General features: G+C 49.1%; 1 protein-coding gene across 1 annotated transcript; it reads right to left on the bottom strand.

The window, feature by feature from the left end:
- Window positions 1-1069: 1069 nt before the first annotated feature.
- On the bottom strand, window positions 1070-25364 carry GALNT12 (polypeptide N-acetylgalactosaminyltransferase 12). Its single transcript, XM_036433228.2, has 10 exons — window positions 24895-25364; window positions 17914-18083; window positions 13730-13919; window positions 11286-11471; window positions 10838-10955; window positions 9351-9527; window positions 8140-8271; window positions 5538-5651; window positions 4532-4678; window positions 1070-1494 (listed from the first exon to the last, which is right to left on the bottom strand). Exons 1-10 carry the CDS (start codon window positions 25281-25283, stop codon window positions 1354-1356), a joined length of 1764 nt encoding a protein of 587 aa, XP_036289121.1. The 5' UTR covers window positions 25284-25364; the 3' UTR covers window positions 1070-1353.
- Window positions 25365-25858: the final 494 nt, after the last annotated feature.

Consider the following 25858-nt stretch of genomic DNA (forward strand, 5'->3'; position numbering starts at 1 on the left):
GCCGTTGTTGTTGTAATAATCACACTGATGACCAGAGCTGCAGGCCAGTTCACACCTTCCAGTGGGGCGGGTGGGGACCTGTGGGGCGCAGACTCCTCACCCATCGGTGAAGGGAAAGCTTCCTCGGAGTATTGTAAATTGCCTCCCAGTCTCTGAAAATATTTCCCTTGATATCTCCCCAATTGTTTTTTATTTCTCTACCCTAAAAAGCACTGCAAATGCACTGATGGCAGGAGTAAGGCAGATGACTTCCCACGCAAAGGTAACGTACTGGGATGCCCGGGAGCGCCCACAGGAGTGGCCTCCTGCACGCCTTGTGGATTTGGGTGCATTAACCTCCTGTTTGCTGAGCGGTCTTCACACTCTTTCGAGGGGCTGGCACCCCTTCTTTTTTTAATTTATTTTATTGAATTTTTACAGAGAGGGATAGAGAGTTAGAAACATCGATGAGAGAGAAACACCAATCAGCTGCCTCTTGCACACCTCCTACTGGGGATGTGCCCGCAACCAAGGTACATGCCCTTGACCAGAATCGAATCTGGGACCTTTCAGTCTGCAGGCCAACACTCTATCCACTGAGGTTTCAACTAGGCACTCCTTCTTGGAGCTCAGGCTGACAGTGCAGGTAAGGCAGGAGGAGGCAGGCAGGACTCTCACCTCCATTACAGGCTGAGCGTGGCACCTCACCTGCTTAACACGTCACCAGGATGGGGAGGGGAAAGCCTTGACCCCATACCGCCTTGCCTTTGAGTTTCAGCTTTGGTTAGTCTTCTTTGGCTGACATAAATTTTAACTGGAGGTTGGTCTATGGCAACAATACATAACCAAGTAGCATTCTTTATTAAATAAACCTAGGTTATCTCAATGCCCTGAAGGAATCAGCACCATGTTCCCACTGCCCATCTGTCCACAGAGTAAAAAATCGAAACCAACCTCTGAGGGATTATCCGTTTACACAAAGGACATTACATGAGTCTAACTTCAACACATGCAACCATCTTCACACCTGGAAATGCTTGTAAATACCGAAATATAGCACTTACTTGGGAATGAAAAGGCACAACTGATCTTGATAGAAAAATATTCGAAGGCTTTTAATTCTCTGCCTACCAAGAATTAACATTTTACAATCACCCTTTGAAAATCGGGTATTTGGGAACAATTTTGAAGTTTTTAAAAACAGTACAAAGCTTATTCACATTCTTGCCACATCGCTCTCACGGACTGCACAGTGATTTCCTTAGGAAAACAGAGCAGCCAAGTTTTCGGTGGGCCCGTCATTGTATGTAGTAAAGTCTTTTGTGCTGAGTCCAGGGCCCCCGTCTCTCAGGTGGTCTCCGTGGTGCAGCGACGCTAGGACATACGTTCTTTAAAGAACCATTTCTGATGATCCGAGTTGGTGCAGTCTCGTAGGAGTGGTACGAAGCTGTTGCTGAGCGCCTTCTTCTCAGCCTGAACACACTTCTTAGACTGCATGTGAAATAAAGAACCATCCTGCAAAAGAGCATAGACATTGGACGTTCAAGAGAATTATAAACATTTCTCAGAAAGTATCTTTTTCCTTAAGATGTATTGTGCTCAGGGCAACTTTTATCATTTCAGAAATATTTATTGAGCCGAGACCAGTTTGGCTCAGTGGACAGAGCGTCGGCCTGCAGACTGAAAGGTCCAAGGTTGGATTCCAGTCAAGGGCATGTACCTTGGTTGTGGGCACATCCCCAGTGGAGGGTGTGCAGGAGGCAGCTGGTTGATGTTTCTCTCCTATCGATGTTTCTAGTTCTCTATCCCTCTCCCTTCCTCTCTGTAATCAATAAATATATTTTAAAAAGAGAAATACTTATTGAGCAGTAAGAGTCTGCATGTGTAAAGTCAATGTCTGTGTAGAGAGAGGGCCAGGCATGTACAGACATGTGTCATGCTAGCCTTTCACAGGAGCAGTTCACGGGGTCCTGGACTCCGCTGTCAGGGCCAATGGTGCCACCTGCTGGCTGCTTTTGGGATCTGCCAGATCCTATATCTCAGCTGGACCATTTTCCTTTTCCTTCAGGGAAATCAGGACCAAAGAAAGTCTCTTTATGAATCTCTTCCACTTAGGTCAACTAATTCCATCCCTGGAGATCGCTTTCTCTTATGTATTTAAATGGAGAGTCCGGAGGCTTGGAGTTAGTCCCAGCTCAGCTACAGACCAGCTGAGGGAGGGAGCAAGTCACCAGAGAGGAAGTAGGCTCCACAGACTGTTTCAATTCCCAAACTCCCAAAGACCATGATCCTCTTTAAGGCCTCCCTCTTCTCTTCTTTTTCCAAACTGTTGCTGAGTTAACTCGGCAAATCTCTCCCCAGGTCCTGGAGTTTGTCTCCCCTAACCTCTCTTTCTATTATAAACTGTACATCCCCAAGAAATTTAATCATGGCCTGGCAACAAACGGGCAGAACAGTGACATCACCTGTTCCAGAGCAAGAGAAGCTTTATTAATAAAATGAGATGCAAAGGAATCTCAAAAATATTAATCACGGGAACCTCTGAAAGTGCTCATACATTGCCTTTGGAATACTGTGGAAGTAAACACAGGGCTACCTCATTTTATTACACTACCTTGTATTGCACTTCGCAGATCATGTTTTTTTTTTTTTTGTTTTGTTTTTTACAAATTGAAGATAAGACCCTCTACCAGCAAAAATATGACTTTGAAGTGCTCAGATGATCGTTAGCATCTTTTAGCAATGAAATATTTTTAATTATTGCTCTTTAAACATATACTATTATTAAACATCTCTTAAGACTACAGTATAGTGTAAATATAACTTTTTTATGTTCCAGGAAACCAAAAACTTAACGTGACTCGCGTTACTGTAATATTTGCTTTATTGCAGTAGTCTGGAACAGAACCCGCAATATCTCTGAGGTATGCCTGGAATTAAGTAAAGCACCCCTCCTCCCTCCCTCCTGAATAGACTTTCCTTAAACGGTCACTGAACTTTAAGACAGTCCGGCTGGGGTTGCTCAGTGGTTGAGCGTCGGTCCATGAACCAGGAGATCACGGTTTGATTCCTGGAAGGGGCATGTGCCAGAGGTGTGGGCTTGATCCCCAGTATGGGGTGTACAAGAGGCAGCCAATCAATGATTCTCTCTAATCATTGATGTTTCTATCCCTTTCTTCCTCTCACTGAAACACATTTTTTTTTAAATGTTTTTAATTAAAAAAGGAGAAATTTAAGATAACATTTCAAACCAATTTTGTAGTCTCTATCTTGCATTCCTGTTCTCTGAGGGCGTACAATGGCTTCCAGTGGAAGAAAGAAGAGAAGGGGAGGGCATTGCAGAGGGTCACAGACTTTTGGGGTTTGCAGAACTATTTTCCCTCCTTTTTTTTTTAATCAGGTAGACAACATTCTGGTGCCTGGCTTTTCCAAGGAGCCTGCAAATTACACCACTAATCATAACCTTTTCTGCAGGAAAAAGTACCCCAACTTCTACTCCTACTTGGAATGATCCCATTTATAAGCCGTCTAGCTGACCTTTCCATCCCTGGGGCCGGCCTAGGAATGACAGCTTCCCACAGAGATGAAAGGGAGCTAATTTTTATTTTGAATTATTTTTCTTTGGTTTTATTCCCTCAAGTGCTCTTTCTGTGAGTCAATGGATATGACTGATTTATGAATCGCATCACGGGCTGACCGCAAATATAGTGGAGCTAGTGCCCTCCATGCTTAAAATAACACCCAATTCCAACTCAACGACTATTCTGAGAGAGAGCCAACTCCCTCAGAGAGATCTTTTCTTGGTTATTATACTGACAGTAATGACTAATCTCGAAAGAGCTTCCTAGTCTCAAAAGAATATTCCTGGCCATACATCGAATCCTTGCCAGAGTTAAGACAAGGAGACTATGACTGCACTCACTTTATTATTTTTTTTAATTTCTTATATTTTTTATAATTTTTTGATTTTTTACAGAGAGGAAGAGAGAGAGGGATAGAGAGTTAGAAACATCGCTGAGAGAGAGTCATCGATCAGCCGCCTCTTGCACACCCCCTACTGGGGATGTGCCCGCAACCAAGGTACATGCCCTTGACTGGAATCGAACCTGGGACCCCTCAGTCCGCAGGCAGATGCTCTATCCACTGAGCCAAACCAGTTTCGGCAATCCCCTCACTTTAAAGCCGTGAAAAAGGAGGCTCGGAGAAGTGGAGTGACTTACACCTTGATCTAACCTCCCATCCTTACACGTTGGTGATCTGTTCCACTTGTTTAAACCCCATTTCCTTCTAAAGCATCTGCGGCGTGTCCTCTTCCCATTTCGGCCTGCTGCAGCTCAAGGTGGGAGGTGGGGGTGGGGGTGGGAGGAGGAGAGGAGTGGACAGCATGGGGAGAAGGGAAGCGGCTGACACTGACTCTGGGATCCAGCAGTGCGGCCAGGGCTCAGGGTCACCAGGACCTTGTCCTGTACAAGGCGGAATCCCTGCGCCTCTACGCTCCCCTCCACAGCCCACAGAGGGCAGCCGGCGAGGAAGGAACAAGAACGTTGCTCACCTCCTGCAGGATGAACTTCTGGTTCTCCGGGGCCCTGTCCTGGCAGAGGTGCATGATGAGGATCTCTGCTCCGGCCTCCGCAGCAATGCAGGCCTCGGGATGGTGGGTGTTATAGCGGATCTCATTCTGGGACGTGTACTCGAAAAACTAAAAACGGAGCAGCCAACAGGCGTCAGTTACCCTCGGACGTGGAAAGGGGAATTGCTGGATGAGAAACGGGGGTCACGAGAGCATGGGAGTCGGGGTCTCTCCTCTGTTGGCCCTGGCCTGGTGGGTCCATCTGCTTTCCTGGGCCGGGGTCCTGTTCTGGTCCTTAGACCCTCCAGCTGAGGACAGCACTTAGCTCAGGTCTGCCCAGGTGCCCAGCGAGGTGACTGCCCTAAACACTGCTTTGCAGGGTAGCACTCTGCATCAAAACCTGCCATTCTGTTTAAGAATTAGTGATAAGGAAGTCATCTAAATTGCAGATCTGCTGGGGTTTTTTCCTTCCTTTTTTTTTTTTTTTTTTTTTTTTCCTAACCAAAGATGTTAGTGGCAAGATTATCTATAATCGCAAAAAACAGGGAGGCAGGAAATCTGTTATAGCCACACAAAGACATATCAGAGGCCAGTAGGAACAGTATTCTCAAAGAATGTCTATTAACAACATAGGATCAAATTAATGGGAACCGAGAGTGAAAAAACATACAGATACTTGAAAACAACCATTTAAGACACATATCCCGGGGCTGTGCCTAAAAAAAGAGGGAAAGCAAATATGTCTTAATCCTTGTGGTGGCTGCTCTGGGTCCTGTCAATCACTACTTTTATACTTCCCAAGTGGTCTATAATGAGTATGGATTACTTTTATAATGAAAAACATAGTGAACACTTAAACTTTTTTAAAAAGCACATAATGCCCCTCGTGTCCCTCTTCAGAGGCCCACACCAAGGACCGCTGGGGCACAGAGCCTCCCCCGGGGCGCCCCCCGCAGGAGACCAACAGGCTGCAGAGACGAGCACGTACCTGGTTCTGGCCCATCCCGTGGCAGAGGTACAGGATGACCTGGTGGCCCGTGAGGTCCTGCTCGCTGGGAGGGTTATAGTCAAAGCAGTAACCTTTCAGTCCTTTGTTCTGCAGCTGAACAAAACGCAAAGGGGGGCCTTTTGGTCCAGATGCACACACCACAGATCCCACCCCAGGCTCTGGGGTGGGGGGAGGGTCAGCAGAGTGGGAGAAGCACCTGGCCTCAAGAACGGGACTCAAGGGTAAGAATCCCTGACATTCCTCATTTTAAAAATGCTCTGCCACCCTACACCATCGGCGAGAATTGTAACCCCATTGTGAGAGGATAGACCTGAGGATCAGTGAGGTGAACTTTTTATGACCTGAAAGCCCGAACTCCTCGTTTCTCTTTAATGCAGCCTTGTGACTGTGGTCGTCCAGACACAGCTGGACTGGCGCCTCACAGATATACCACAGGGCTCCTGTCGTTACGCATCAGCAAAGGACACCCGGATGGACAGACTCGGCACTCCCCAGATCACTAGGCCGCCTTTCTAGACTCTAGACACAGCATAATACAAAGAGCCAATGTTGCGCAAGGTACCCCAACAGTAAGTGGAGATACCTGAGTCTGGAATCCAGGACCTCGGACTCCAAGTCCAGTGCTCTCTCTGTTACTCAACAGAGTCTTACCTAACGTCACCTCGGGGGTAACTCTTGGATCTAAAACCCTTTAATTGCTCTAAGAGCAAAAAGACCACGGGAGCCCTAACTGTTTTTGGCTCAGTGGATAGAGCATCGTCCTGCGGACTGAAAGGTCCCAGGTTTGATTCCGGTCAAGGGCATGTACTTTGGTTGCGGGCACATCCCCAGTGTGGGGTGTGCAGGAGACAGCTGATCAATGTTTCTGACTCTCTATAAAAAAAAAAAAAATCAATAAAATATATTTAAAAACAAAAACACACAAACAAAACAAAAAAACACAGGAGGTTCCATGTTCCCTCCGCCCTTCCTGGAGCCTCTGGGGGAAAACATAATACTTTCCGCATTCCTTCCTGGAGAGTTCGAAAAACCCCCTGAACCCCACTGCTGCCCTGGCCCTTGCCTACTCTTGACTAGTCTGTTCTGATGACAGGACTCAGCCATACAGAAGGAAGGATTCCGCAGCCCGCTAGCTGGTAAAGCACAGCCCTCGGAGTTCCTGAGATCGCTTTGCGGGTGAAGAAGCCGGGAACAGGACAAGTCCCCATGGCTCTCCATGAACTTATGATCAATTTCTAACATCAGGGGGACCAGACACTGTGTGCTCCCTCTGAGATACCATGTGAGTGCAAAGCACACCTGTGAAGGGTCTTTGCAAAAAAGATTTCTCCAACTCCAACCACACTTTTAGACCTCACTTCCATTGTAAAGAATATGGGGAGAGGCATAACTTAAAAGTCACCACAAAGAAACAATTAGACAGTCCCCAGGGTGAGGCACTCTCTAGGGCAGTGGCCGGCAAACTGTGGTTTGCCGCTCTGTTGACTAATGAGTGTGCTGACCACTGGACTAGACTAAATGTTACTGTGTAGTTAGAAGCTGTGAGGATTAGGCAATTGTGGCATATTGTGTGCAAAGAGGTAAAGGGTAGTATGACATGGTCGGCAAACTCATTAGTCAACGGAGCGACAAACCACGGCTCTGGAGCCGCTGCAGTTTGCTCTCCACTGCTCTAGGGCAACTAATGCTGTAGCAAAAGAGAGAGAGAAAGAAAAAAAAGAAGGTCTGCCTTAGATCAGAGAGACTTTAGAAGATGCGGTAACCATATGCAACGTGTAGACCTTGTTTGGAACCCAAAGGGAACTTGCCAAATACTCGAAGAGAAATTTGACCGTCTGGGGGAATCTGGATAAGCGATGGATGTTAAATGACACCAAGAAGTTATTGTTCACTTGGTTAGGGGTGATAATGGTCCGTGGTTTTGTAGGATGATGTCCAAGTTTTACCAAGATTCCTGCTGAAGTTATAGGGGTGAAATGACAATGTCTGAGGTTTCCTTGAGAAAAGAAAACTGTGGGAGGGTGGAGCAGAGGAGAGGGAAAGCAAGAAAGGCAAAATCTTAACAATCTAAGAATCTCGGAGACAGGGCTCATTATACCATTCTCTCTGGTTTAATGAGGAATCGCTAACTCAGTGCAATTCCTAGCAAAAGCCAAAGGCACCAGACATTTTAGCTGGCCTCACCCCAGGAACGTTTCTTTTAAGTCTCTTGAAATAAGTGACTTTCCTTGCCCCACCACTGCCTTTGTGGATCCCTGAGCTGGTAAATGACTGATCTGGCCACTGAGATCTGAGATAATGTCATAAGGTGTTGGTAATAACTAGGACATGGAAACACTCAATGAGCCTCAGTTTCCTCATCAATACAATGGGAAGTTTAACGTGTCAATTTCAAGATGGCCCTCAGGACTGACCCTCTGGACCTGAGTCCCAAACACTCGCAGGGAGAAGGAAGAGCAGTGGATGAAAAGGGAGAGAGGAGTTTGGCCCGCAGTCCCCACAAAGGGGCCTTTCTGGCCCAGGGATTGCCGATCAGACCTGGGGGCCAGGACTCCCTGGCCCCCTGGGCCGATTCGCTCACCATCCCGAAGAAGCCAGGCCTGTCCTCGGGCACGTGCAGCTCCGGATACACGTTCTCCAGGAACCACTTGAAGCCCTTACACTGGAGCCTGGCGCGAAGCTGCCTCCTCTCTGTCACGTCCCCAAAGGGCTCCTGGGAAAACAACAAAACAGCGAGCCGCTGAAGGCGATGGCACTTCCTATGGAAGCCCTGCTGCCCACTGCTGCCCACTCACTCCCTGAGCTTTTATTGAGCATGTACTGTGTGCCGGGCCCTGTGCAGGCCACAGCGTGCCCAAAGCAGCCTCAGACACCGCAGAGTGCACCAGAGGGAGAGGCTGTCGCACAATCACATGGGCAGGTGCTCTTGCTGCAGGGAGGTGTGACCAGGCGCACAGGGAAGGACACAAAGCACCTGCTGGCGGGATGAGGAAGCCACATCCCGGGGCCAGCACGTCAACAATGAACGTGTGATCACAGACCAGCAAAATGCCAGCAGCAATCATATTACAATGACATTCCAATTTACCACCGATATCCGACACTCACCACGAATGAAAACCTTACGTGCTCAGTGTATTGAAGTTTAAGTATATACTTACGAGAGGCTCTGTGCAAAAATTCATGCAGCGTCAAGAAATTTCAATCATTGTACTGTTGCTATGTGGCTCTGCTGACTAATGAGTCTGCCTGCCACTGTTCTGGGGAGTTCACAATGGGAAGTGGTCCCCGAGCATAATGCTGAAGTGCTGTGGAATGCTCCTCAGAGTAGGCAGGCTGTGAGGGGCCTGCCTGGGAAATTCTGTGTGCTTAATAAGCTTTTCTCCTGCGTAAGTGACAGTACTATTGGCCGTGAGACCAAAGTAATGAACCAACAATATATTAAATATGATGAAACACACAGAAAGCACGGTCATGGTTATGGATTGACCAGTGACAAAAATGTCAACCTGCTGGAGGCTTCCAGGAACCTATCCCTGTATTTCCCACAAGAGAAATGATCCGGTGTTCCCAAACTCAGTGTTTGCGGTGACTATACAGAAAATAATTACTGCAAAATAACGAGAATCAACTGTGAATTATACGTGAAGGAAAAAGATCGTCCCATCCTGTATCGTGAGCACCCCATTTATTTTCTATTTCTGGAACATGGCCCACCGTGGTCCAGAGGCCAGATTAGCTGGTTTGGTTCAGAGGCGGCGGCGAGGCTGAGTGCAGGGGGCGGGAACTCACCAAGCGGGCGTGGGGATTGCGGTGGTAGTAGATCTCTTTGAATTCATCCATCCACACTTCGGCTGCACGGACACTGTTGGCCAGGGCCTTTTTGCGGGAGTAGGGAGCTTGCTTGGGGAACACGTGGCCCACGTGGGAACACGGGTGTGTCTCCAGAATCCCGCCGCACTGCCAGATCTGCACACAGAGAGCAGAGGAGAGGCCGCGGGAGGTGAGCCGGGGATGAGGTGCTGATCCGTAACGCCTGTGGCCGGGAGGCCGAGCACAGAGGACAGGATGAACACTGCCACACTCTCACCCTCCGCAGGAGGCCACGTCCACAGCGCCCCCAGAACACAATATACAGGCAGAGTATGGAAGCAGCCCCAAGACAGACAAGCCCTGGAACCAAGACCCCACGTCCCATGCACTAAGCCTCATGCACTTGATGCGTGGCGGGACCCATCGCTGACCTCGCTGGGAACCCATTCACTCAGGATGCAAAACACAGGCGGATTACCTGATCAGCTAGCCACAGAGGATAGGAAAGCAGCAAGGAAGAAGAGAGGTTTGGGAGGGGGAAAAGAGGAGCCTCTAGAGGCAGGCAGAGCAGCCTGACACCTAGGGAAAAGGCAGAAAGACCATTAAGAGCCACTCTACAACTCAACCGTCATCAGGGGCCATTGCATGCTGGGCAAATCGCCACGGAAACCCACTGTCCAGGGGAGGTATGGCCCGTGATGGGGGTGTGAGTCCTCCGTGGAAGGCCAAATTCTTGTTCGTTAGATAACTCTTCTTAAGCAGGAAACCATATAAAATATTATTTAAATTTTCTATTGGAAAGCTCACAACATTAACATAAGGTTTTGGTGCTTAAAATGCAAGGATAGTTAACTGGAAAACCCACTGAAAAGCTTAGGGCTTCTCCACGGGGCATCATCTGGGAGTCGTGGCTAGCAGAATCCGTAGATGGGCTTACTACAAAAGGCACATTCCTGATCCCAGCAGGAAACCATCAAGTCTGACTTTCGGGAGACGGTGTCTGGAAATCTGCCTTTTCAACAAGTTTCCCCAACAATTCTGTATGTGCCCAGGTTTGAAAGTTGCTGTGCTAAATAAAGAGGCCACTTCATAAACAGTTAAGCAAACAAGTCTGCAAAGCATGGACTCAGGAGGCAGGGACCAAGTTTTGGTATAGTCTCTGCCACTCATTCCTGAGCCAGTCACGTCCCCTGGCTGGGCTTCAGCCCTTCCCGCGATAGGACAGGAAAGAACTAGGTGACCTGCAAGGGCCTTTCCTACCCGAAATCTATTTAAAAGTAGGTATTTTTAAAAGTTTAGACAAAAATGGTAAGCATATCATCTTTCAGAATTTCTGGATAAATTACCAATGTGGAGGGAAAGTGTACCAGAACCTCATAAAATCCCATCGTTCCCAGAGAGAAAGAGAGAGAGAGAGAAAGAAAACAGGTTAAGAATAAGTTCAAAGAGAAGACTGGAATACTTACCCTAAAGGAGAATTCGAGGTTTTCTCCGCCCCATACTTCCATTCCTGTATCATAAGACCCCAGATATTCAAAATATTTCTTACTCACAGCGAACAGCCCACCAGCCATTGTTGGAGACCTAGGAGCATATGAGATCCATATTGCCATGCAAGCAGCGCAAAACCTCCAGTTAGTTGAACTCCTTTCCCACCACAAGCCCCTCAGTCCAGTCATGCATCTCTAAAGAGCACCTTGAGCTCAGGCTCTGCCAAGCACTAAGCACAGGCAGACCCCACAGGCCCTGCCCTGGGGACCACAAAGGCATTTCAACAGGCAAGTACATGACTCTGTGCATGACACATGTGTGCACTAAGGTGAGGGGCCCAACGGCTGACGATCCCTCCCAAGGGCCTTCACTGACATGCTAGCCAGATGCGATGAGGCTCGCTCAGAGAAGTCGACCCCTGACCTGATGACATCGACAGGGGACCGCATCCGCATCCTCTCCCTCTCGGGAACCACGTGCCACGTGAACACCAGCCTCCAGTCGAAACCGCCGATCTGGGGCTCTCCGGAGTTCCCCAGGTACTCGAAGGTGTTCCAGTCGATCACATCAATCACAGGGCACACCACTGCCGACTCCTCTTCGTGGATCCTGCAAACACCAGGACACCCGTTTCTCCACGCGGATGGGCACGGGAGGGCCGTTAGGAAATCTGGGAAGGAACTCCCCTCAGCCCTCCACTAGGAAGGAGGAACACCCTTGTGTCTGCAGCCATGTCAGGCAGGTGACCACCTTGGGGTTTTTTTTAGGGGAAAGTGGGGAACAGGGATTCTAACCTTAATATGAAACATCCCACAGCTTTAATGTTCTGATTCTATCTATGGATATTCCCACTAACCATGACTTCCTCTATGAAAGTCAAAACATCTAAAAAAAAAAAAAAAAATCAAAGGTAATTTTTAAAAAAGAGAAAGCAGATGTTCAATTTCTCAATTGCAAAAGGTTCTTTCATTTAATCACAATTAATCATAAACATCAAGCGTGGCTCGGTGGTTGAGTGTCAACCAATGAACCAGGAGGTCACAGTTCGATTCCCGATCAGGGCACATGCCTGAGTGAAGGGCTTGATTCCCAGTAGGGGGCTTGCAGGAGGCGGCCAATCAATGATTCTCTCTCATCACTGATGTTTCTATCTCTCTCCCCTTCTCCCTTCCTCTCTGAAATCAATGAAAATATATTTAAGTATATATATTCTTTTTTAAATGTCAAAAAATAATAATCTCCCTGTGCAGAGATGCCCCTAGCCCACATGTGTCAAACACAAAGCCCTCGGGCCAAATCCGTCCCGTCAGGCCTTGCAATGTGGCCCGCACCGCGCTGTCATCACTGCACTCCGCTGCGTTTCCATCACAATGACAGTTTATGACTGTTCAGTAAACCATTCGGCCCACGATTTAGGCTGGATTTTAGATTTTGGCCCCTTCTCTGATTGAGTTCGACACCCCTACTAGACCAAAGAGCCAGCTTTGGAATTAGAATATAAATTCTCATCCTATTATACACTGTGTGAACGTTAACTGAGCCATCTCACCTCTCAGGGCCCAAAGTGGGCAGGCAAAGTAGGTTTAGTTGTTTGTATGGAAAATGATACAATAACTAATAAATAAGAATATAAGAATAAGCTCTGTGTTTCACATACTCATGACAGTACACTTGTTTTTGCCCACCCTGTATGTACACAGAGGGTTAACGTGGGAATGTCTGTGAGATGGCTGGCAGAGAACCTAGAAAGACTGCTGTTCTTTTCTTTCTATCTTTATCATTGTGAAATGTTACACACAGTGGGGTAAAACAGCTATGATTTTCTGTTGCATGCATCAGCCTGTGTGTATGCTTTAGCTAGTTCCTATACATTCATTATTACAAGCCCAACCATCCTTTGGCATGCTGCTAGAATGTGTTTTTTGTTTGTTGGTTTTTTGTTTTTGTTTTTTTGCATTTGATAGCATATCAGGAAAAATGAGCTGAGACTGGACTATGTGTGAACACTAGATTTCTCTGGGTTACCTTTTAGGGTTTTTTATCCGGAATCTGATAACTAAAAATCATTAGTCACACAAAACAATGGCGAGAAGAAACAGAGATCCACCAAACTTGAGCGATAAGGGTTTTTAGAATAGCACCAGAAATGAATGCCATTATAAATGACACTGAGGTAAGAATTATGAGTTTGGGGAAAACTGCACCGTTCAGGATGGATTATGTGAGACAAAGAACCAAGCTCCTGAGTTCACCAAATTCAGGAAATCGCAGAGTGAGTATCTACCAATGCCCAATTCTTTAAATAAATTGAGGGCATTATTAAAAGGGGCGAGAGGAACAACGGCAGACCTGCTGGGCAGGTTCAAAGATGCTGCATGGCCCCTAGTAAAGACCCTGAGAACTTGCGACTTGTGATCAAGCTGGTTGGAACCATGGGTAACTTAAATTTTACAAGAAAGAAAACTGGGGAGTCAGCACTGGAGTGGACTCTGAGTCACGGTGATGGAACGTGCAGGCCGAGGAGCAGAGTGCCCCCTAGAGGCACTCACTCCTGGCATTTGGGCAGAACCATGTTTCGCTGTGCAGGCTGCGCACACTTCAGGATGTCTGGCATACCTGGTTCCCAGCTCACAAAATGCCAGGAGCGTGACCCGCTGGGCATGACATCCGAGAACATCCATTTCCAAAAGCCCATGGAAAGAATGGGCTATGTTCCTGGCTGGGACCACCCGAGAGACACTGCCCACCGGCAAAGGACTGTCCCAGGAGCCACTGAACCCAGGCGCGCCACGGCCTCTCACACGTGGTGATCATGTTTTTGCTTCTGTGTGGCACGGGGACCCTCCCCACGCGGACGGCTCACGCACCTCTGCAGCAGTGGCTCCAGCCAGCCCTCGTGGCACTCACAGTGGCAGTCCAGGAAGGTCAGCACTTGGCCCTTTGCCACGGAAGCCCCCAGCAGCCGGGCTCGCACCAGGCCCTCCCTCTTGTTGGCGCGGATCAGGCGCACCTTGGGCAGCTTTGACAGCTCATTGGCCAGGCGTTCCTTCAGGTGCTCTGGGGAGGCAAACGGGACAATGAGGGACACACATCCCAAGCCAGGTCCTTCCAGGGCCATCCTGTTCCCAAAAGAAAACCAAACGGACGTAAGCCTCCTTTGCTCTGCCACCTGGAACACGCTCACCTCGCCCAGAACCAAGGCTGGAAGCGCCCCAAAGGCCAGGGGAGCGGAAGGGGGAGGAATTCCCGAACCACCAAAGGCCTAAAATGGGTGACATGTGTGCAGATATAGCTCAACAGAACTGTTACCCCCAAAATACAGTACACCTTGACTTGTGAACATTTAAAAATAAAAAGCTCAAGAACTACCCAACCATAAATTCTCTGAAAAATTGTGTTAATATAAACTTTGTTAATGTATGTTAATGAATTATGCAATATGCTATACGTTTTTAATTTATATGGAATTATGTTCATATACATGTTGTTATGACAGCTATATTATTATAGCTATATGAATGCACATTTTATTGTAGGATGTTATGATAGTTCTGTTCATGTAAATTTTCTCACAGTAGCATATTTCAGTTGACACCGTAATAGCAGTCATAACAATGGCAGCTAGCCTGAGAGGGCCGACTGTGCTCATTGCTAAGTGATTTATAGGATTCTTACAACAATCCTACAAGGTAGGTACCACTATCACTCCCATTTCATAGAGGAGACCACTAAGGCCAGAGAGGCTAAGGAACGTGTCAGGGTCACAGAGCAAGTGAGCTGAGGGCCCATGGTTTAAACCCACGGACTCTGCCCCCTTGAGTCCACAGGTTTAACACTGCCTCCCAGAGCTTTCTTATGCACCTTCTGATCTTTATTAAATAAATCTACAACGTGCCAGGAGAACATCCTCTTTTGCTAAAGAAGAAAGGAGTCCTTAAAAGTTGAAAGGATGTGCCCACAGCTAGTGCTGACCCCAGACTCCCGACCCCATTCCCAGGCTCTGGGCCTGGAGGCCCCGTCTCACGCCCCTCAGTGGTCAGGGGGAGGCTGGTGGGCACCCCTGGGGCAAAATGAAAATGAGAGAATTTCTCTACATCCAATGGGCTTTGTCTCAAGGTCTTCAATCAAGAAAGGGGAAATTTGCCGAAACCGGTTTGGCTCAATGGCTAGAGCGTCGGCTTGGGGACTGAAAGGTCCCGGGTTCGATTCCGGTCAAGGGCATGTACCTTGGTTGCGGGCATATCCCCAGTAGGGGGTATGCAAGAGGCAGCTGATCAATGACTCTCTCTCATCGATGTTTCTAACTCTCTATCTCTCTCCCTTCCTCTCTGTACAAAATCAATAAAATATATTAAAAAAGAAAGGGGAAATTTTATAAAATGTTCTAGGTTGCTTCATAGTTTGAGGAAATATTTCCCTAAATATTCTTGCCACTAAAAAAAACACACACACACACAAAAGTTAACACTCATCAGTTGTTGTTTTTTTCAATCCAAATATAACTGCAAGTAAGTTGATGGTAGGAGCAAGACAGACGACTTCCCACACAAAAAGTAACTTACGACGGTGACCAGGGAATACCCCAAAAAGTGCACCCGTGGCCTCCTGCACTCACTGTGGATTTGGTCAGCTTTAATCTCTGCTGAACTGTCTTCCCACGCCCCCGAGGCTGCCGCCTCCTGGAGCTCAGACTGACAGTGCAGGCAGGGCGGGAGGAGGCAGGCAGGACTCTCCCCTCCACTGTGGGCTGAGTGGGCATCTCACCCACTTTACAGGCTATCAGGCCCGGCAGCACGTTTATGAGGGAACTGAGCTGTGCTGGGAGGGGTTTGGACCGCGTTCCTGCCTGCCACGGAGTCCCACCATTCCTAGGGAGTGCCCAAAGGTAACATTTTAAACCTGCTATTTCCTTCTGAATGAAGACGTTGCTATTTCCTTCTGAATGAAGACATTTCATGAAGTCTCGGCACTTTATAGCTTAACATTTCATAAAAACAGAAGTTATCATTTAACAAGTGCTAACAACATACCAGGCACTGGTGCCTTGCTTTATCACATTTAACCCTCGCAACAACCATACAAGGTAGGAAATATTATTTTATTTATTATGTTAATGAATTATCCTATCTAATAATAGAGTAATATGCAGATTGACCATCACTCCAACATACAATAGCTGCCCCCCATGTGGTCAAAGATCTTGCCCCCATGTGGACACAAGATGGCCACCACAAGATGGCCAGCAGGGGAGGGCAGTTGGGAGGCACCAGGCCTGCAAGGGAGGGCAGTTGGGGGCGATCCACCCTGAAGGGGAGGGCAGTTAGGGGTGGCCAGGCCAGCAGAGGAGGAAAGTTGGGGGCAAACAGGCTGGCAGGGGAGCAGTTAGACATCAATCAGGCTGGCATGGGAGTGGTTAGGGGGTGGTCAGGCTGGCAGGCAGAAGCAGTTAGGGGCAATCAGAAAGGCAGGGAAGAGAGCAGTTGGGAGCCAGCAGTCCTGGATTGTGAAAGGGATGTCCGACTGCCCGTTTAGGCCCAATCCCAGCCTAAACAAGCAGTCGGACATCCCTCGAGGGGTCCCAGATTGGAGAGGGTGCAGGCTGGGCTGAGGGACAACCCTCCCTTGTGCATGAATTTCATGCACCGGGCCTCTAGTATTCATATATTTTAAAACAGGGGGCTAAAAAAATAAAAATAAAATAAAACAGGGGCTGAAGCAAGGTTGAAACTGGTGACGCTCCTTGCTCAAGGCTGCATGGCTGCGAAGTGTCGGAGTGGATTTAAACCCAGAACAGTGTCCACAGACCAGGAGGAACGGACAAAAGGCAATGGGGATGAGTACCTCTTCCGTGCTCCTGCTACCTGAGGGTCTGTCCTGTACATGTGTGTATATACCTGATCTCCCTTATTCCTCACCACGACCCTGAGGCAGGGGGAGGGATAAACCCATGAGACACAGGCTCAGAGAAAGACACGTGAGCAGGGGCTTGTCCTGCTGCCCATGGAACCCCAGTGCCTAGATCAGCACCAGCACACCGCAGAAACTCAAACACTGTTCGCTGAATCATGCAGGACCAGCCCTGGGCTGCATGTGAATTGCCGGACCCTAGGCCATGGGTCAGGCCTGCAGGGACGCTGACCGCCCTGTCGATAGGACACCTCTCCCTGGCTTCAGTGCTTTTGTCTGGGCTGCCCCCTGTTTTGATCTCATCTCAAACTCAACACGTCAAAAACCAAACACCCCTTTCCTCTCCCAGGCCTGTTCCTCCTGTCCTGGGGGCTTGTCCAGCTCTCAGATGGCACCACCATTCACCCGGGAACCCCTGCCAGAAGCCCACGGGTCCTTCTTGCCCCTCAGCCAGTCTCTGGCCCTGCTCCCACCCTACCCCTCCCTTTCCTCTGCCACCACCTGACTCCAAGTCGGCATTTCTCACCTGGGCCACCCCAACAGCCCCCTGGCCCTCCCCTCCCAGCTCCTCCGTACACCATTCTCCACAGTCCAGCCCAGAGGGATCCTCCCCAACAGCTCTCCTGCTTGTAGTCCTGCCTTGGCTCTCCCTGCCCTTAGACTTAGAAATTCCCAGCTCCTTGGCCTTGGGCTCTTGCTGCACCCTTTTCCACCTCTCCTCCCTGCCCTCTCCCTACCACTCCCCAAGCAGCTGGCCCTCCATCCTTCCCGGACCACTGGCAGATCCTACACAATCCACACAGCGCTGCATCTCCAGCCTTTCCACATCTACACCCTCCACTGAAACACCCTCCTTCGGCCTTTGCTGTCCACAGACTATTCGACCTTGGAGGCTAAGGTCAACCACCCATCCTGAGCACCCAGCAGACTGAGTCCCTTTCCCAGGCTTCCTGGAGCACCACGTGGTAGAACCCTCTGTCATTCCATCTGTGCCCCCCCCTCCAGGCTCTGAGCTCTCTAAGAGCAGGAGCCGGACACAGGGGGACGCAGGAGGCCTGTCCTCACCGGGCCTTGTCACACGCTCACCTCCCAGGCATTGCCATGGAGAGCTGGGCCCCGCCGAGAGCCTGTGTCAGGGGCTTACCTCGATCGCTGTAGTCATCGACAAGGATAACTTCTTCCAGCAGGATGTCTGGGGACGTCTCGAGGACACTGTACACTGTCCGAAGGAGAGTTGACCAGGCTTCGTTATAAAATGCTATGACCACGGATGTTGTGGGCAACTGATCATAATCATATTCCTTTTCTTTGCACCTGCAAATACAATACAGCTTCAGGAATGGAGAATCTACTGTTGACTGGGTGTGTATCCGGCCAGGCGGGTGCTGGGGACGGGGTGGAGGGGACATAGGTCAAGACCAGATGATGGGACAGTGATATTTTCATAGTGTTCCCTTCCATGGGCCATCTATTCTTTTTTTTTTAATTTTTTTATTTTTATTGATTTTTTACAGAGAGGAAGGGAGAGAGATAGAGAGCTAGAAACATCAATGAGAGAGAAACATCGACCAGCTGCCTCTTGCACACCCCCTACTGGGGATATGCCCGCAACCAACGTACATGCCCCTGACCGGAATCGAACCTGGGACCTTTCAGTCCACAGCAGGGCCATCTACTCTGAGGAGAGCCAGCCACCATGCAGGGAGGATGGAGCTGCTCTGAGCCTATGGAGCGGTGTACGGAGCGAGAGACCGAGGCCTCCCCGCTACAGCCAGTACAAACTTTCCTGCATGGGATGTGCCTTCTTTTTTTATTTTTTTATTTAATCCCGACCCAATGAAATGTTTTTATTAATTTGAGAGAGAGAGGAAGGGAGAGAGAGTGAGGTTTTTGAAAATGAAGTTTATTCAATTTAAAGAACTGTCCTTTAGTATGAAGTGACAACCCTCCTGTTCAGGATTAAAATTTACTTCTTCTCACAATAATAAGCAGGAGGGCAGAAAAAGCTCTGCTTGACCGAAGAGAGTTGGGACAGGATGTCAGCCCCTCCTCAGAGTTTTTGTTTTTGTGTTTCCATTTTGTGTTTCTGTGACAACCCAAAGCCCAAGGCCAATTTTCTCAATTGTCTGGGTGGGTTCTCTATTTGAGTCCCCTTCAATCACAAGAATGCTGCATACCACTGTGGCAACACACACTCAGAGCCTTAAAATGTTCCTCTTCTCTTTGATGTCATATTACTATATCTAAGAACTTCTCACCTAAGGCAATAATCCGAGATATCCTAAAGGAGGCTTGTGGGGAAAAAAATTTTTTTTGCAACATTATTTATAATAGCAAAAATCTCTTGACAATTTCAATGTCCAACAAGAAATTGTTAAATAAAACGTAGCATGGCTGCATGAAGAAATGCTACATTGGCCACCCATAACAACATCTTCAGAGGATATCCTATAGAATAAAGAGGTAATATGCAAATTGACCCTCACACCATCACAAGATGGCTGCACCCACAGCGGAGGCAGGGTTCCTATATTGGGCGATCTGCAGGGACCTGAGGCTGCATGGCGCCGGGCTGGGTCGGCGGACCTGAGGCTGTGCCCCTGCCCAGCGGAGCTTGACTGAGCTCCTCAGCCATGCCTCTGCCCTGGTGCTGAGTCTGGGGACCTCAGGCCATGCCCCCCACCCTAGTACCTGGCTGGGGGACCTCAGGCTGTGCCTCCTGCCCGGTGGAGCTTGACAGGGGACCTCAGACATGCCCTTCGCCCTGGTCCAGGGGACCTGAGGCTGCACCCCCTGCCCTGGTGCTGGGCCAGGGGACCTCAGGCTGCGTCCCCTGCCTGGTGGGGCTTAACAGGGAACCTCAGGCCATGCCCCCCATCCTGGCGCCACGGCATGAGAGCATGGCGACTATATATTTACATATCAGCTCTTTATTATATAGGATTCAGGTTAGCACATTGAAAATTCCTATCCTTTGTAGAACAGGCCAGGGAGATCATAATGTCCACTGGTATGTTTTATCTGCCCAGATTCCTTTCTCCTTTCTTCACAGTACTGCACTGTGATTCCCTTCCAGAAACTATGCCTCCTGGACTCTCGGTTTGTGTGGTTAAACACACACACACACACACACACACACACACGTATATTTACATACACACAGTCCTCTGGTAAGGTCAAATGCTCCAGGCCTGACCAGTCAACATTTTCTGATGAAACCCACTGAATCCCTGACACCAGGGCCCAAAATAATCTGAACCCAGTTCTCATCCCAGACTTTTCTACTATAGAAGTCAATGTTTTCTTTTATATTTAAGTCTGTTTCCCATTGGGTTTTCAGTCCCCTTCAACCCAAAGAACCCTAACAGAGAAAAAGTATAACAAAAAGAAAGCATAAAATAAGATGGTAGAATTAAACCCTAAAATATTAGTAAGCGTAATAAATATAAATAAACATGACTATCTGGTTCAAGTCAAAGACTGTCAGTCTGGATTTAAAAATAAACAAACACATAATTCAACATGCTAGAGACACACTTCAAACTTAATTACATAGCGTGAGTGGGAAAACATATCATGAAAATACTAACAAAACTAAACACGTTCGAAACTTAAAGAACTGATTCGAAGAAAAGGTGCCACTCCGAGGGCCACATGATGAATCTAATAAGAATAAAATATCTTGCAGTCTACAGCCTTGTTGGAGAAGCAAAAGAAGCAAGAGTCTAATCTCCACACGAGAGGTGACGTTTTCCCAAAGATAATGTTATCACAACAGAATGGCAGGCCACCTCCCTGCAAAATGAGAAATTCTAACCAATTCCCTCTAGCGAACCCCTGCAAGACACAGACACTTTTGCTAAATTCCTTAATTTGAGCTATTTCGAGACTGTCATCCCAGCACCCAAATCCTGTTCCCTAAACTTGGATGCATCAGCAATTATGGTATTGATAAGGCTAAAACCAGAGCAAGCGTTTTAAAAATGCAAATAGCTGTGCATTATTTAGACGCGTTCCTAACCAGTGGCTCAAACTCCTGTGCTGTGGCAGAGAACCCCTGATGCTCTTATGTGTGGCATCCTCATCCAAGTGCCCGTGCAAATGCACTGTCACTCAACTCTTCTCTCTGCCTAAATAAGTCCGATCGCAAATGAGAACGACATTCTAGCGACGATCTCAAGGCTTCTCTGACCGAGGAAAACCAAAACTTTCTGCAAATATTGGGAGTGCACTTACTTGTGACACGTCTTCCAACACGTCATCACTAGTTTCAACTGCACTTGGCCTGCTTTTAATCCCCACTTTGTCTAATTCTGGTATTCTCCCACACCCTCCGAAGCACCCACCCACCCTTAATCTTCTGAGTGAGAAATCCTCAGGCTCTCAGCCAGTAGCTTTCAACACTCGTTGACATCAGCCTTAGCCTAGGCTCTACCCACAGAAAATTACATTTAATTGTTCTGGGGATGGTCTCTGGAATCAATCTTCTTAAGTTTCCAAAGGCCACAGCCCCAGCTAGCTGGCTTCCCACTGTGGCCGGCGGCCATCTCAGAGTGCAAGTTCCCTCTCCCGGCGAAGCTCAGTTGAGATGGGACTTGATAAAGAGTTTTGCAAACCCTACACTATATCCCCATGCAAGGAGTCCTTGTCATCCTCCACCTCTTCCCCCTTGGTTTGGTGCTATAACTAACAGAAATAAGGCTGTGCTCTAATTCACGTAAAGTGTTAAGACTCAGACGAGCTGGGGTCTACAAAAAGTTTTAAGGAATTAGAACCAGCACTCCTAAGTTTTTCTCTCGGTCTGGAATCAAACCCGAAGGAATTTGAACCTGACGCCTGCAGTCCACGGGCTAATGCTCTAACCACTGAGCAACCTGCTGGGGCCAATATGTATATTTTCAAAATATACATAAAATCTAGAAGGATGACAACAAAATGTTAACGGTGGTTCTCCCCAGGATGGTAAATTTATAGGTGATTTTTATTTTCTGAACATCTATTGTGGTTTTTTCTTTTTTTAATAATTAAAACAGATAAATAATTGACTCCACCCAAAAGGGAGGAGAGAAAAAAAGATCTGGGTTCTAACCATGGCTGGTGTGGCCCAGGGGTTACAGCATCGGCCCATATACAAAAGGGTCACGGGTTCTATTCCTGGTCAAGGGCACATAGCTGGGTGGCAGGTTTGGATCTTGGCCTAGATCCCAGAGCATGTGGGAGGCAACTAATATGTGTCTCTCACATTGATATTTTCTCTCTCTCTCTCTCTCTCTCTCTCTCTCTCTCTCTCTCTCTGTCTCTCTGTCTCTCTCTCTCTCTCCTCCCTCACTTCCTCTCTACCTCCACTGTCTCTAAAAATCAATGGGGAAACATGCTCGTTGAGGATTAACAAAAACACTGAGCTTTGGGAGGAGGAAGGCAGGTGGGAGTGGCTGGTGGGAAGGGAGCCTTCTGGCTGTGGGAAGGGAGCCTTCTAGATCCGCTTTCCCCAGATGTGAGTGTTCTTCTGGCTTCTTCTCTTAGTTGAGCTGGATGCTGCCTCAGGGCCTTCCCTTCTGTAATATTCAAGCTTCTTAACAAGCCCTCTGCTTACTAATTAGATTCCCAAGGGACCATCTCTCCCATCCAGACTGGAAACTCATAATTTGCCATTCCTCAGGCTAAATCTAAGAGCTTGATTAAGTCCTCACCCCTGTACGAACTACAAAAGTGAGTTTCCAAGGAAGTCCCTGACACTATTAGTCACACCAACGTTATACCTCAAGACCTGGCCGGGCTGAGCCCAACGGAGATAAGCACACCTTTCTCTCCAGCTGGGCAAGAATAACCCAGCAGGCCTTGCAGCAGGAATTAAAGGCTGCAGGTATTCATACTTCTTATCATGCTGGGTTTGGATTAACTTCCCAGGGTCAATGCCACAGCAGGATCTACAAGCAAATTCTGATAGGACACGGGCAGCCGTGTCACCATGGAGACAGGATACCATAGGGCATAGGTCATCCACAGCTATTTCAGAACTGGGACAATAAAGGAAGTTGGAATCCAGAAAAGAAAAACTTTATGACCAATCCCTAGGAGACTCTGAGAAGTGGCCTCCTGAGTAAATTGTTAGCAACAGGGAAACGAACAAGAATTGAGTACACAGTGTGTTCCCAGGTGTTAGGTGCTTTATTACTGCCTAGGGCCAGGGGTCTTCAAACTGCGGCCCGCAGAGGAGTCTGATCCGGCCCGCCAGGTTTTTTGGGCAGTGAGCGCAGCCGAGGTGTTACAGTAGGAATTAGCTCTCTGAGGGACCGTGATCTGGCCCCCACTTTAAAAAGTTTGAGGACGCCTGGCCTAGGCCAACACTCTAATCATTGTGCACACCAGCCAGGGCTACTCATTCCCTGTTTTGCAGGTAAGAAATCAGGCTCCGAGAAGCTAACAATAGCTTGCTTAAGATTACAGAGCGGATGGACAAAGAGTGAGAATTTTATCTCACATGGGCTGGGTTTGAACCCTGGAAAGCTTCCCTTAGACCAGTGGTGGGCAAACTCATTAGTCAACAGAGCCAAATATCAACAGTACAACGGTTGAAATTTCTTTTGAGAGCCAACTTTTTTTTTAACTTAAACTTCTTCTGACGCCACTTCATCAAAATAAACTCACCCAGGCCATGGTATTTTGTGGAAGAGCCACACTCAAGGGGCCAAAGAGCTGCAGTTTGCTGACCACTGCCTAAGACTGTCACTCAGTGAGCACCCTTAGGTTTCAAAGAGATAAACATGCCTTCCACCATTTGGATGTTGAGGAGGGAACTACTACTTTAAGAAGTCCCAACAAACTTCTCAAAAAGATTAATAGGGCCAAAACCGGTTTGGCTCAGTGGTCAGAGCATCCACCTGCAGACTGAAAGGTCTCAGGTTCGATTCCCATCAAGGGCATGTAGCTGGGTTGTGGGCACATCCCCAGTGGAGGGTGTGCAGGATGCATCTGATCGATGTTTCTAACTCTCTCCCTCTTCCTCTCTCTTCCTCTCTGTGAAAAATCAATAAAATATATATATATTTTTAAAAAGATTAACAGGGAAAGTGCTTCAAGCAAATGAACCAAGCTAGATGCGAGCAGATCCCAAAAGATAGGGAGGTGCAAGTCCATCCAAACTTTGCAGAGGTCAGGCCACCTCATGCAGACATTCATTCTCTCTCTGGCCAAGGCTCCACAAAGCAGTTCCCTTGAATCCTGAAATCAGTGCCAAGAGAACCAAGAGGGTCACAGTCCCCACCCAAGTTCCACCACTTTCTAGTTGTCACCTATCCTCTCCGGGCCTGTTTCCACGCCTGTAAGTTAGGAAAGACAAGGATCAGGGAGAAGTAGCAGGTGCCTGACCCACACAGTAGGCTGTCCAACCATGAGCTCTCTTTATCTCAGTTTTTAAGGAGGGGGATCAGCAGGGAACTGAGAGATTCCCATCAACTGGGAAAAAGAGAGAGAAGGCTGGAAGGGCTGTCCTCCTGCCAGCGTGTCCCTGGGCCTGCACCACCCGCAGGAGTGAAGTGGGCTGGCTAGACCACAGCCAGAAGGCGCCCTTCCCACCAGCCACTCCCACCTGCCTTCCTCCTCCCAAAGCTCAGGTGAGAGGGAAGGTGGATTGCAGCCTCTGACGTGGCTGGAATTCTTCACGGCCCAGGCGCACACAGAAGTAAACGGAGCCTGTCTGGAACCCCAGGAGTCCTTGGCGTCGTTGCCAAGGCAGGATGATGCTGGCAGAGCTGGACTGAGGGTGCTGTGGGACCCAGGAAGGGCACCCAATGGGGGAGGGGGGTCCCATCTTAAACCTGTCGGCTTAGCCCCGACCCCCCACTTTTCTGGACCGAATGACAGACAGACCTTCTGAAGAGGGAGAGAGCCAAGAGACCTATATGGGAACAGATTCCTCAATTTCTGACATTTTCCTGTTCGCAGTTTTTAAAACTTTGTTGCCTCCCCCCTCCCCGCATATGAACCCTTCCACTGCCAACTCCTAAGAAAGACTCAGGACCCCCCAGGTATGTGGAGACCCCACTGCCACAGGCCACCGCACAGATGCGGGCACGGAGGTGCGGGGACCGGGCGGGCAGGGCTCCGCGGGCACCTGCGGACTCACAGCGGGTTCCAGCGCTCCGGCAGGCGGCGGTGCAGCGAGATGCGGTCGCTGAGGTAGGTGTTGATCTGATGCAGCCGCACGCTCTCCTCCTGCAGCCGCAGCTCCTCGCCCTCCAGCTGCAGCCGCACCGCCTCGCCCCGCGCGCCCAGAGCGCCCTCCGGCACCGGCGGCCGCGGCAGGACCGGGTCGCGCCGGCCGGAGCGCGGGGGGCGCGGGGGTCTCCGCTCGGCCGCCCCGGCCCCGGCCCCGGCCCCGGCCCCGGCCCCGCGATGCGCCCTCAGCACCGAGCCCAGCCCGGCCAGCGCCAGCAGCGCCAGCAGCGCCAGCAGCGCCTTCCGGCCGCGCTTGAGCCCCCGTGGGCAGCACCGCCAAGCCGAGCGGCCCCACATGCGCCCACCAGCCGCTGCCAGCGCTCGGCGCGCCCCACGGCGGCGGGGCGGCCGGGACCGGATCCCGGAACAGCGCCGCCCCGCCCGCCCGGGCCCGGCCCCGCCCGCCCCGCCTGCGCCCCGCCCCCTGCCCTGGGCCCGCCCGCCGGCTGGAGCCCAGTCCCCTGGAGGAGTAGGATGGCCTTCCTTACCCCTCTGCCTGGGCTTGCAGAGACTTGCACCTTGCTGGTTGGGCTGTGGGCATTATTTAAAAGATAACGGCCTGGCCTGCGTAGTTGAGTGTTGACCTATGACTCCTGATCAGAGTTTTATTCCCTGTGTGGGTTGCAGGATTTATCCCCAGTGGGGGTTGCGGGATGGAGGCGGGCAGAAGGCAGCCGATCAATGATTCTCATTGATGTTTCTGCCTCTCTCCTTCTCTTTCTTTCTAAAATCAATATAAATATATTTAAAAAAAATAAAAACAAAAGGCAATGGCTTAAAACCTTTCGCTCAGCGCCTGGCACATGGTAAGCACCCAGTAAATGTTGACTATAGGGTGCTAAGAATTTTACTGCCATGATCTCAGCTGACCC

The sequence above is a fragment of the Pipistrellus kuhlii genome, unplaced genomic scaffold (genome assembly GCF_014108245.1).
Source record: "Pipistrellus kuhlii isolate mPipKuh1 unplaced genomic scaffold, mPipKuh1.p scaffold_m20_p_12, whole genome shotgun sequence".
NCBI classification, from domain to species: domain Eukaryota; kingdom Metazoa; phylum Chordata; class Mammalia; order Chiroptera; family Vespertilionidae; genus Pipistrellus; species Pipistrellus kuhlii.

What these genes read in the sequence shown, in the direction of transcription:
- GALNT12 (XM_036433228.2), bottom strand. Translation starts at nt 25,283, where the DNA reads ATGTGGGGCCGCTCGGCTTGGCGGTGCTGCCCACGGGGGCTCAAGCGC. An exon ending in GCAATCCCCACGCCCGCTTG is followed by an intron (nt 8,272 to 9,350) that starts GTGAGTTCCCGC and finishes TTGTTTTCCCAG; the next exon opens with GAGCCCTTTGGGGACGTGAC. An exon ending in ACGGGATGGGCCAGAACCAG is followed by an intron (nt 4,679 to 5,537) that starts GTACGTGCTCGT and finishes CTCCGTTTTTAG; the next exon opens with TTTTTCGAGTACACGTCCCA.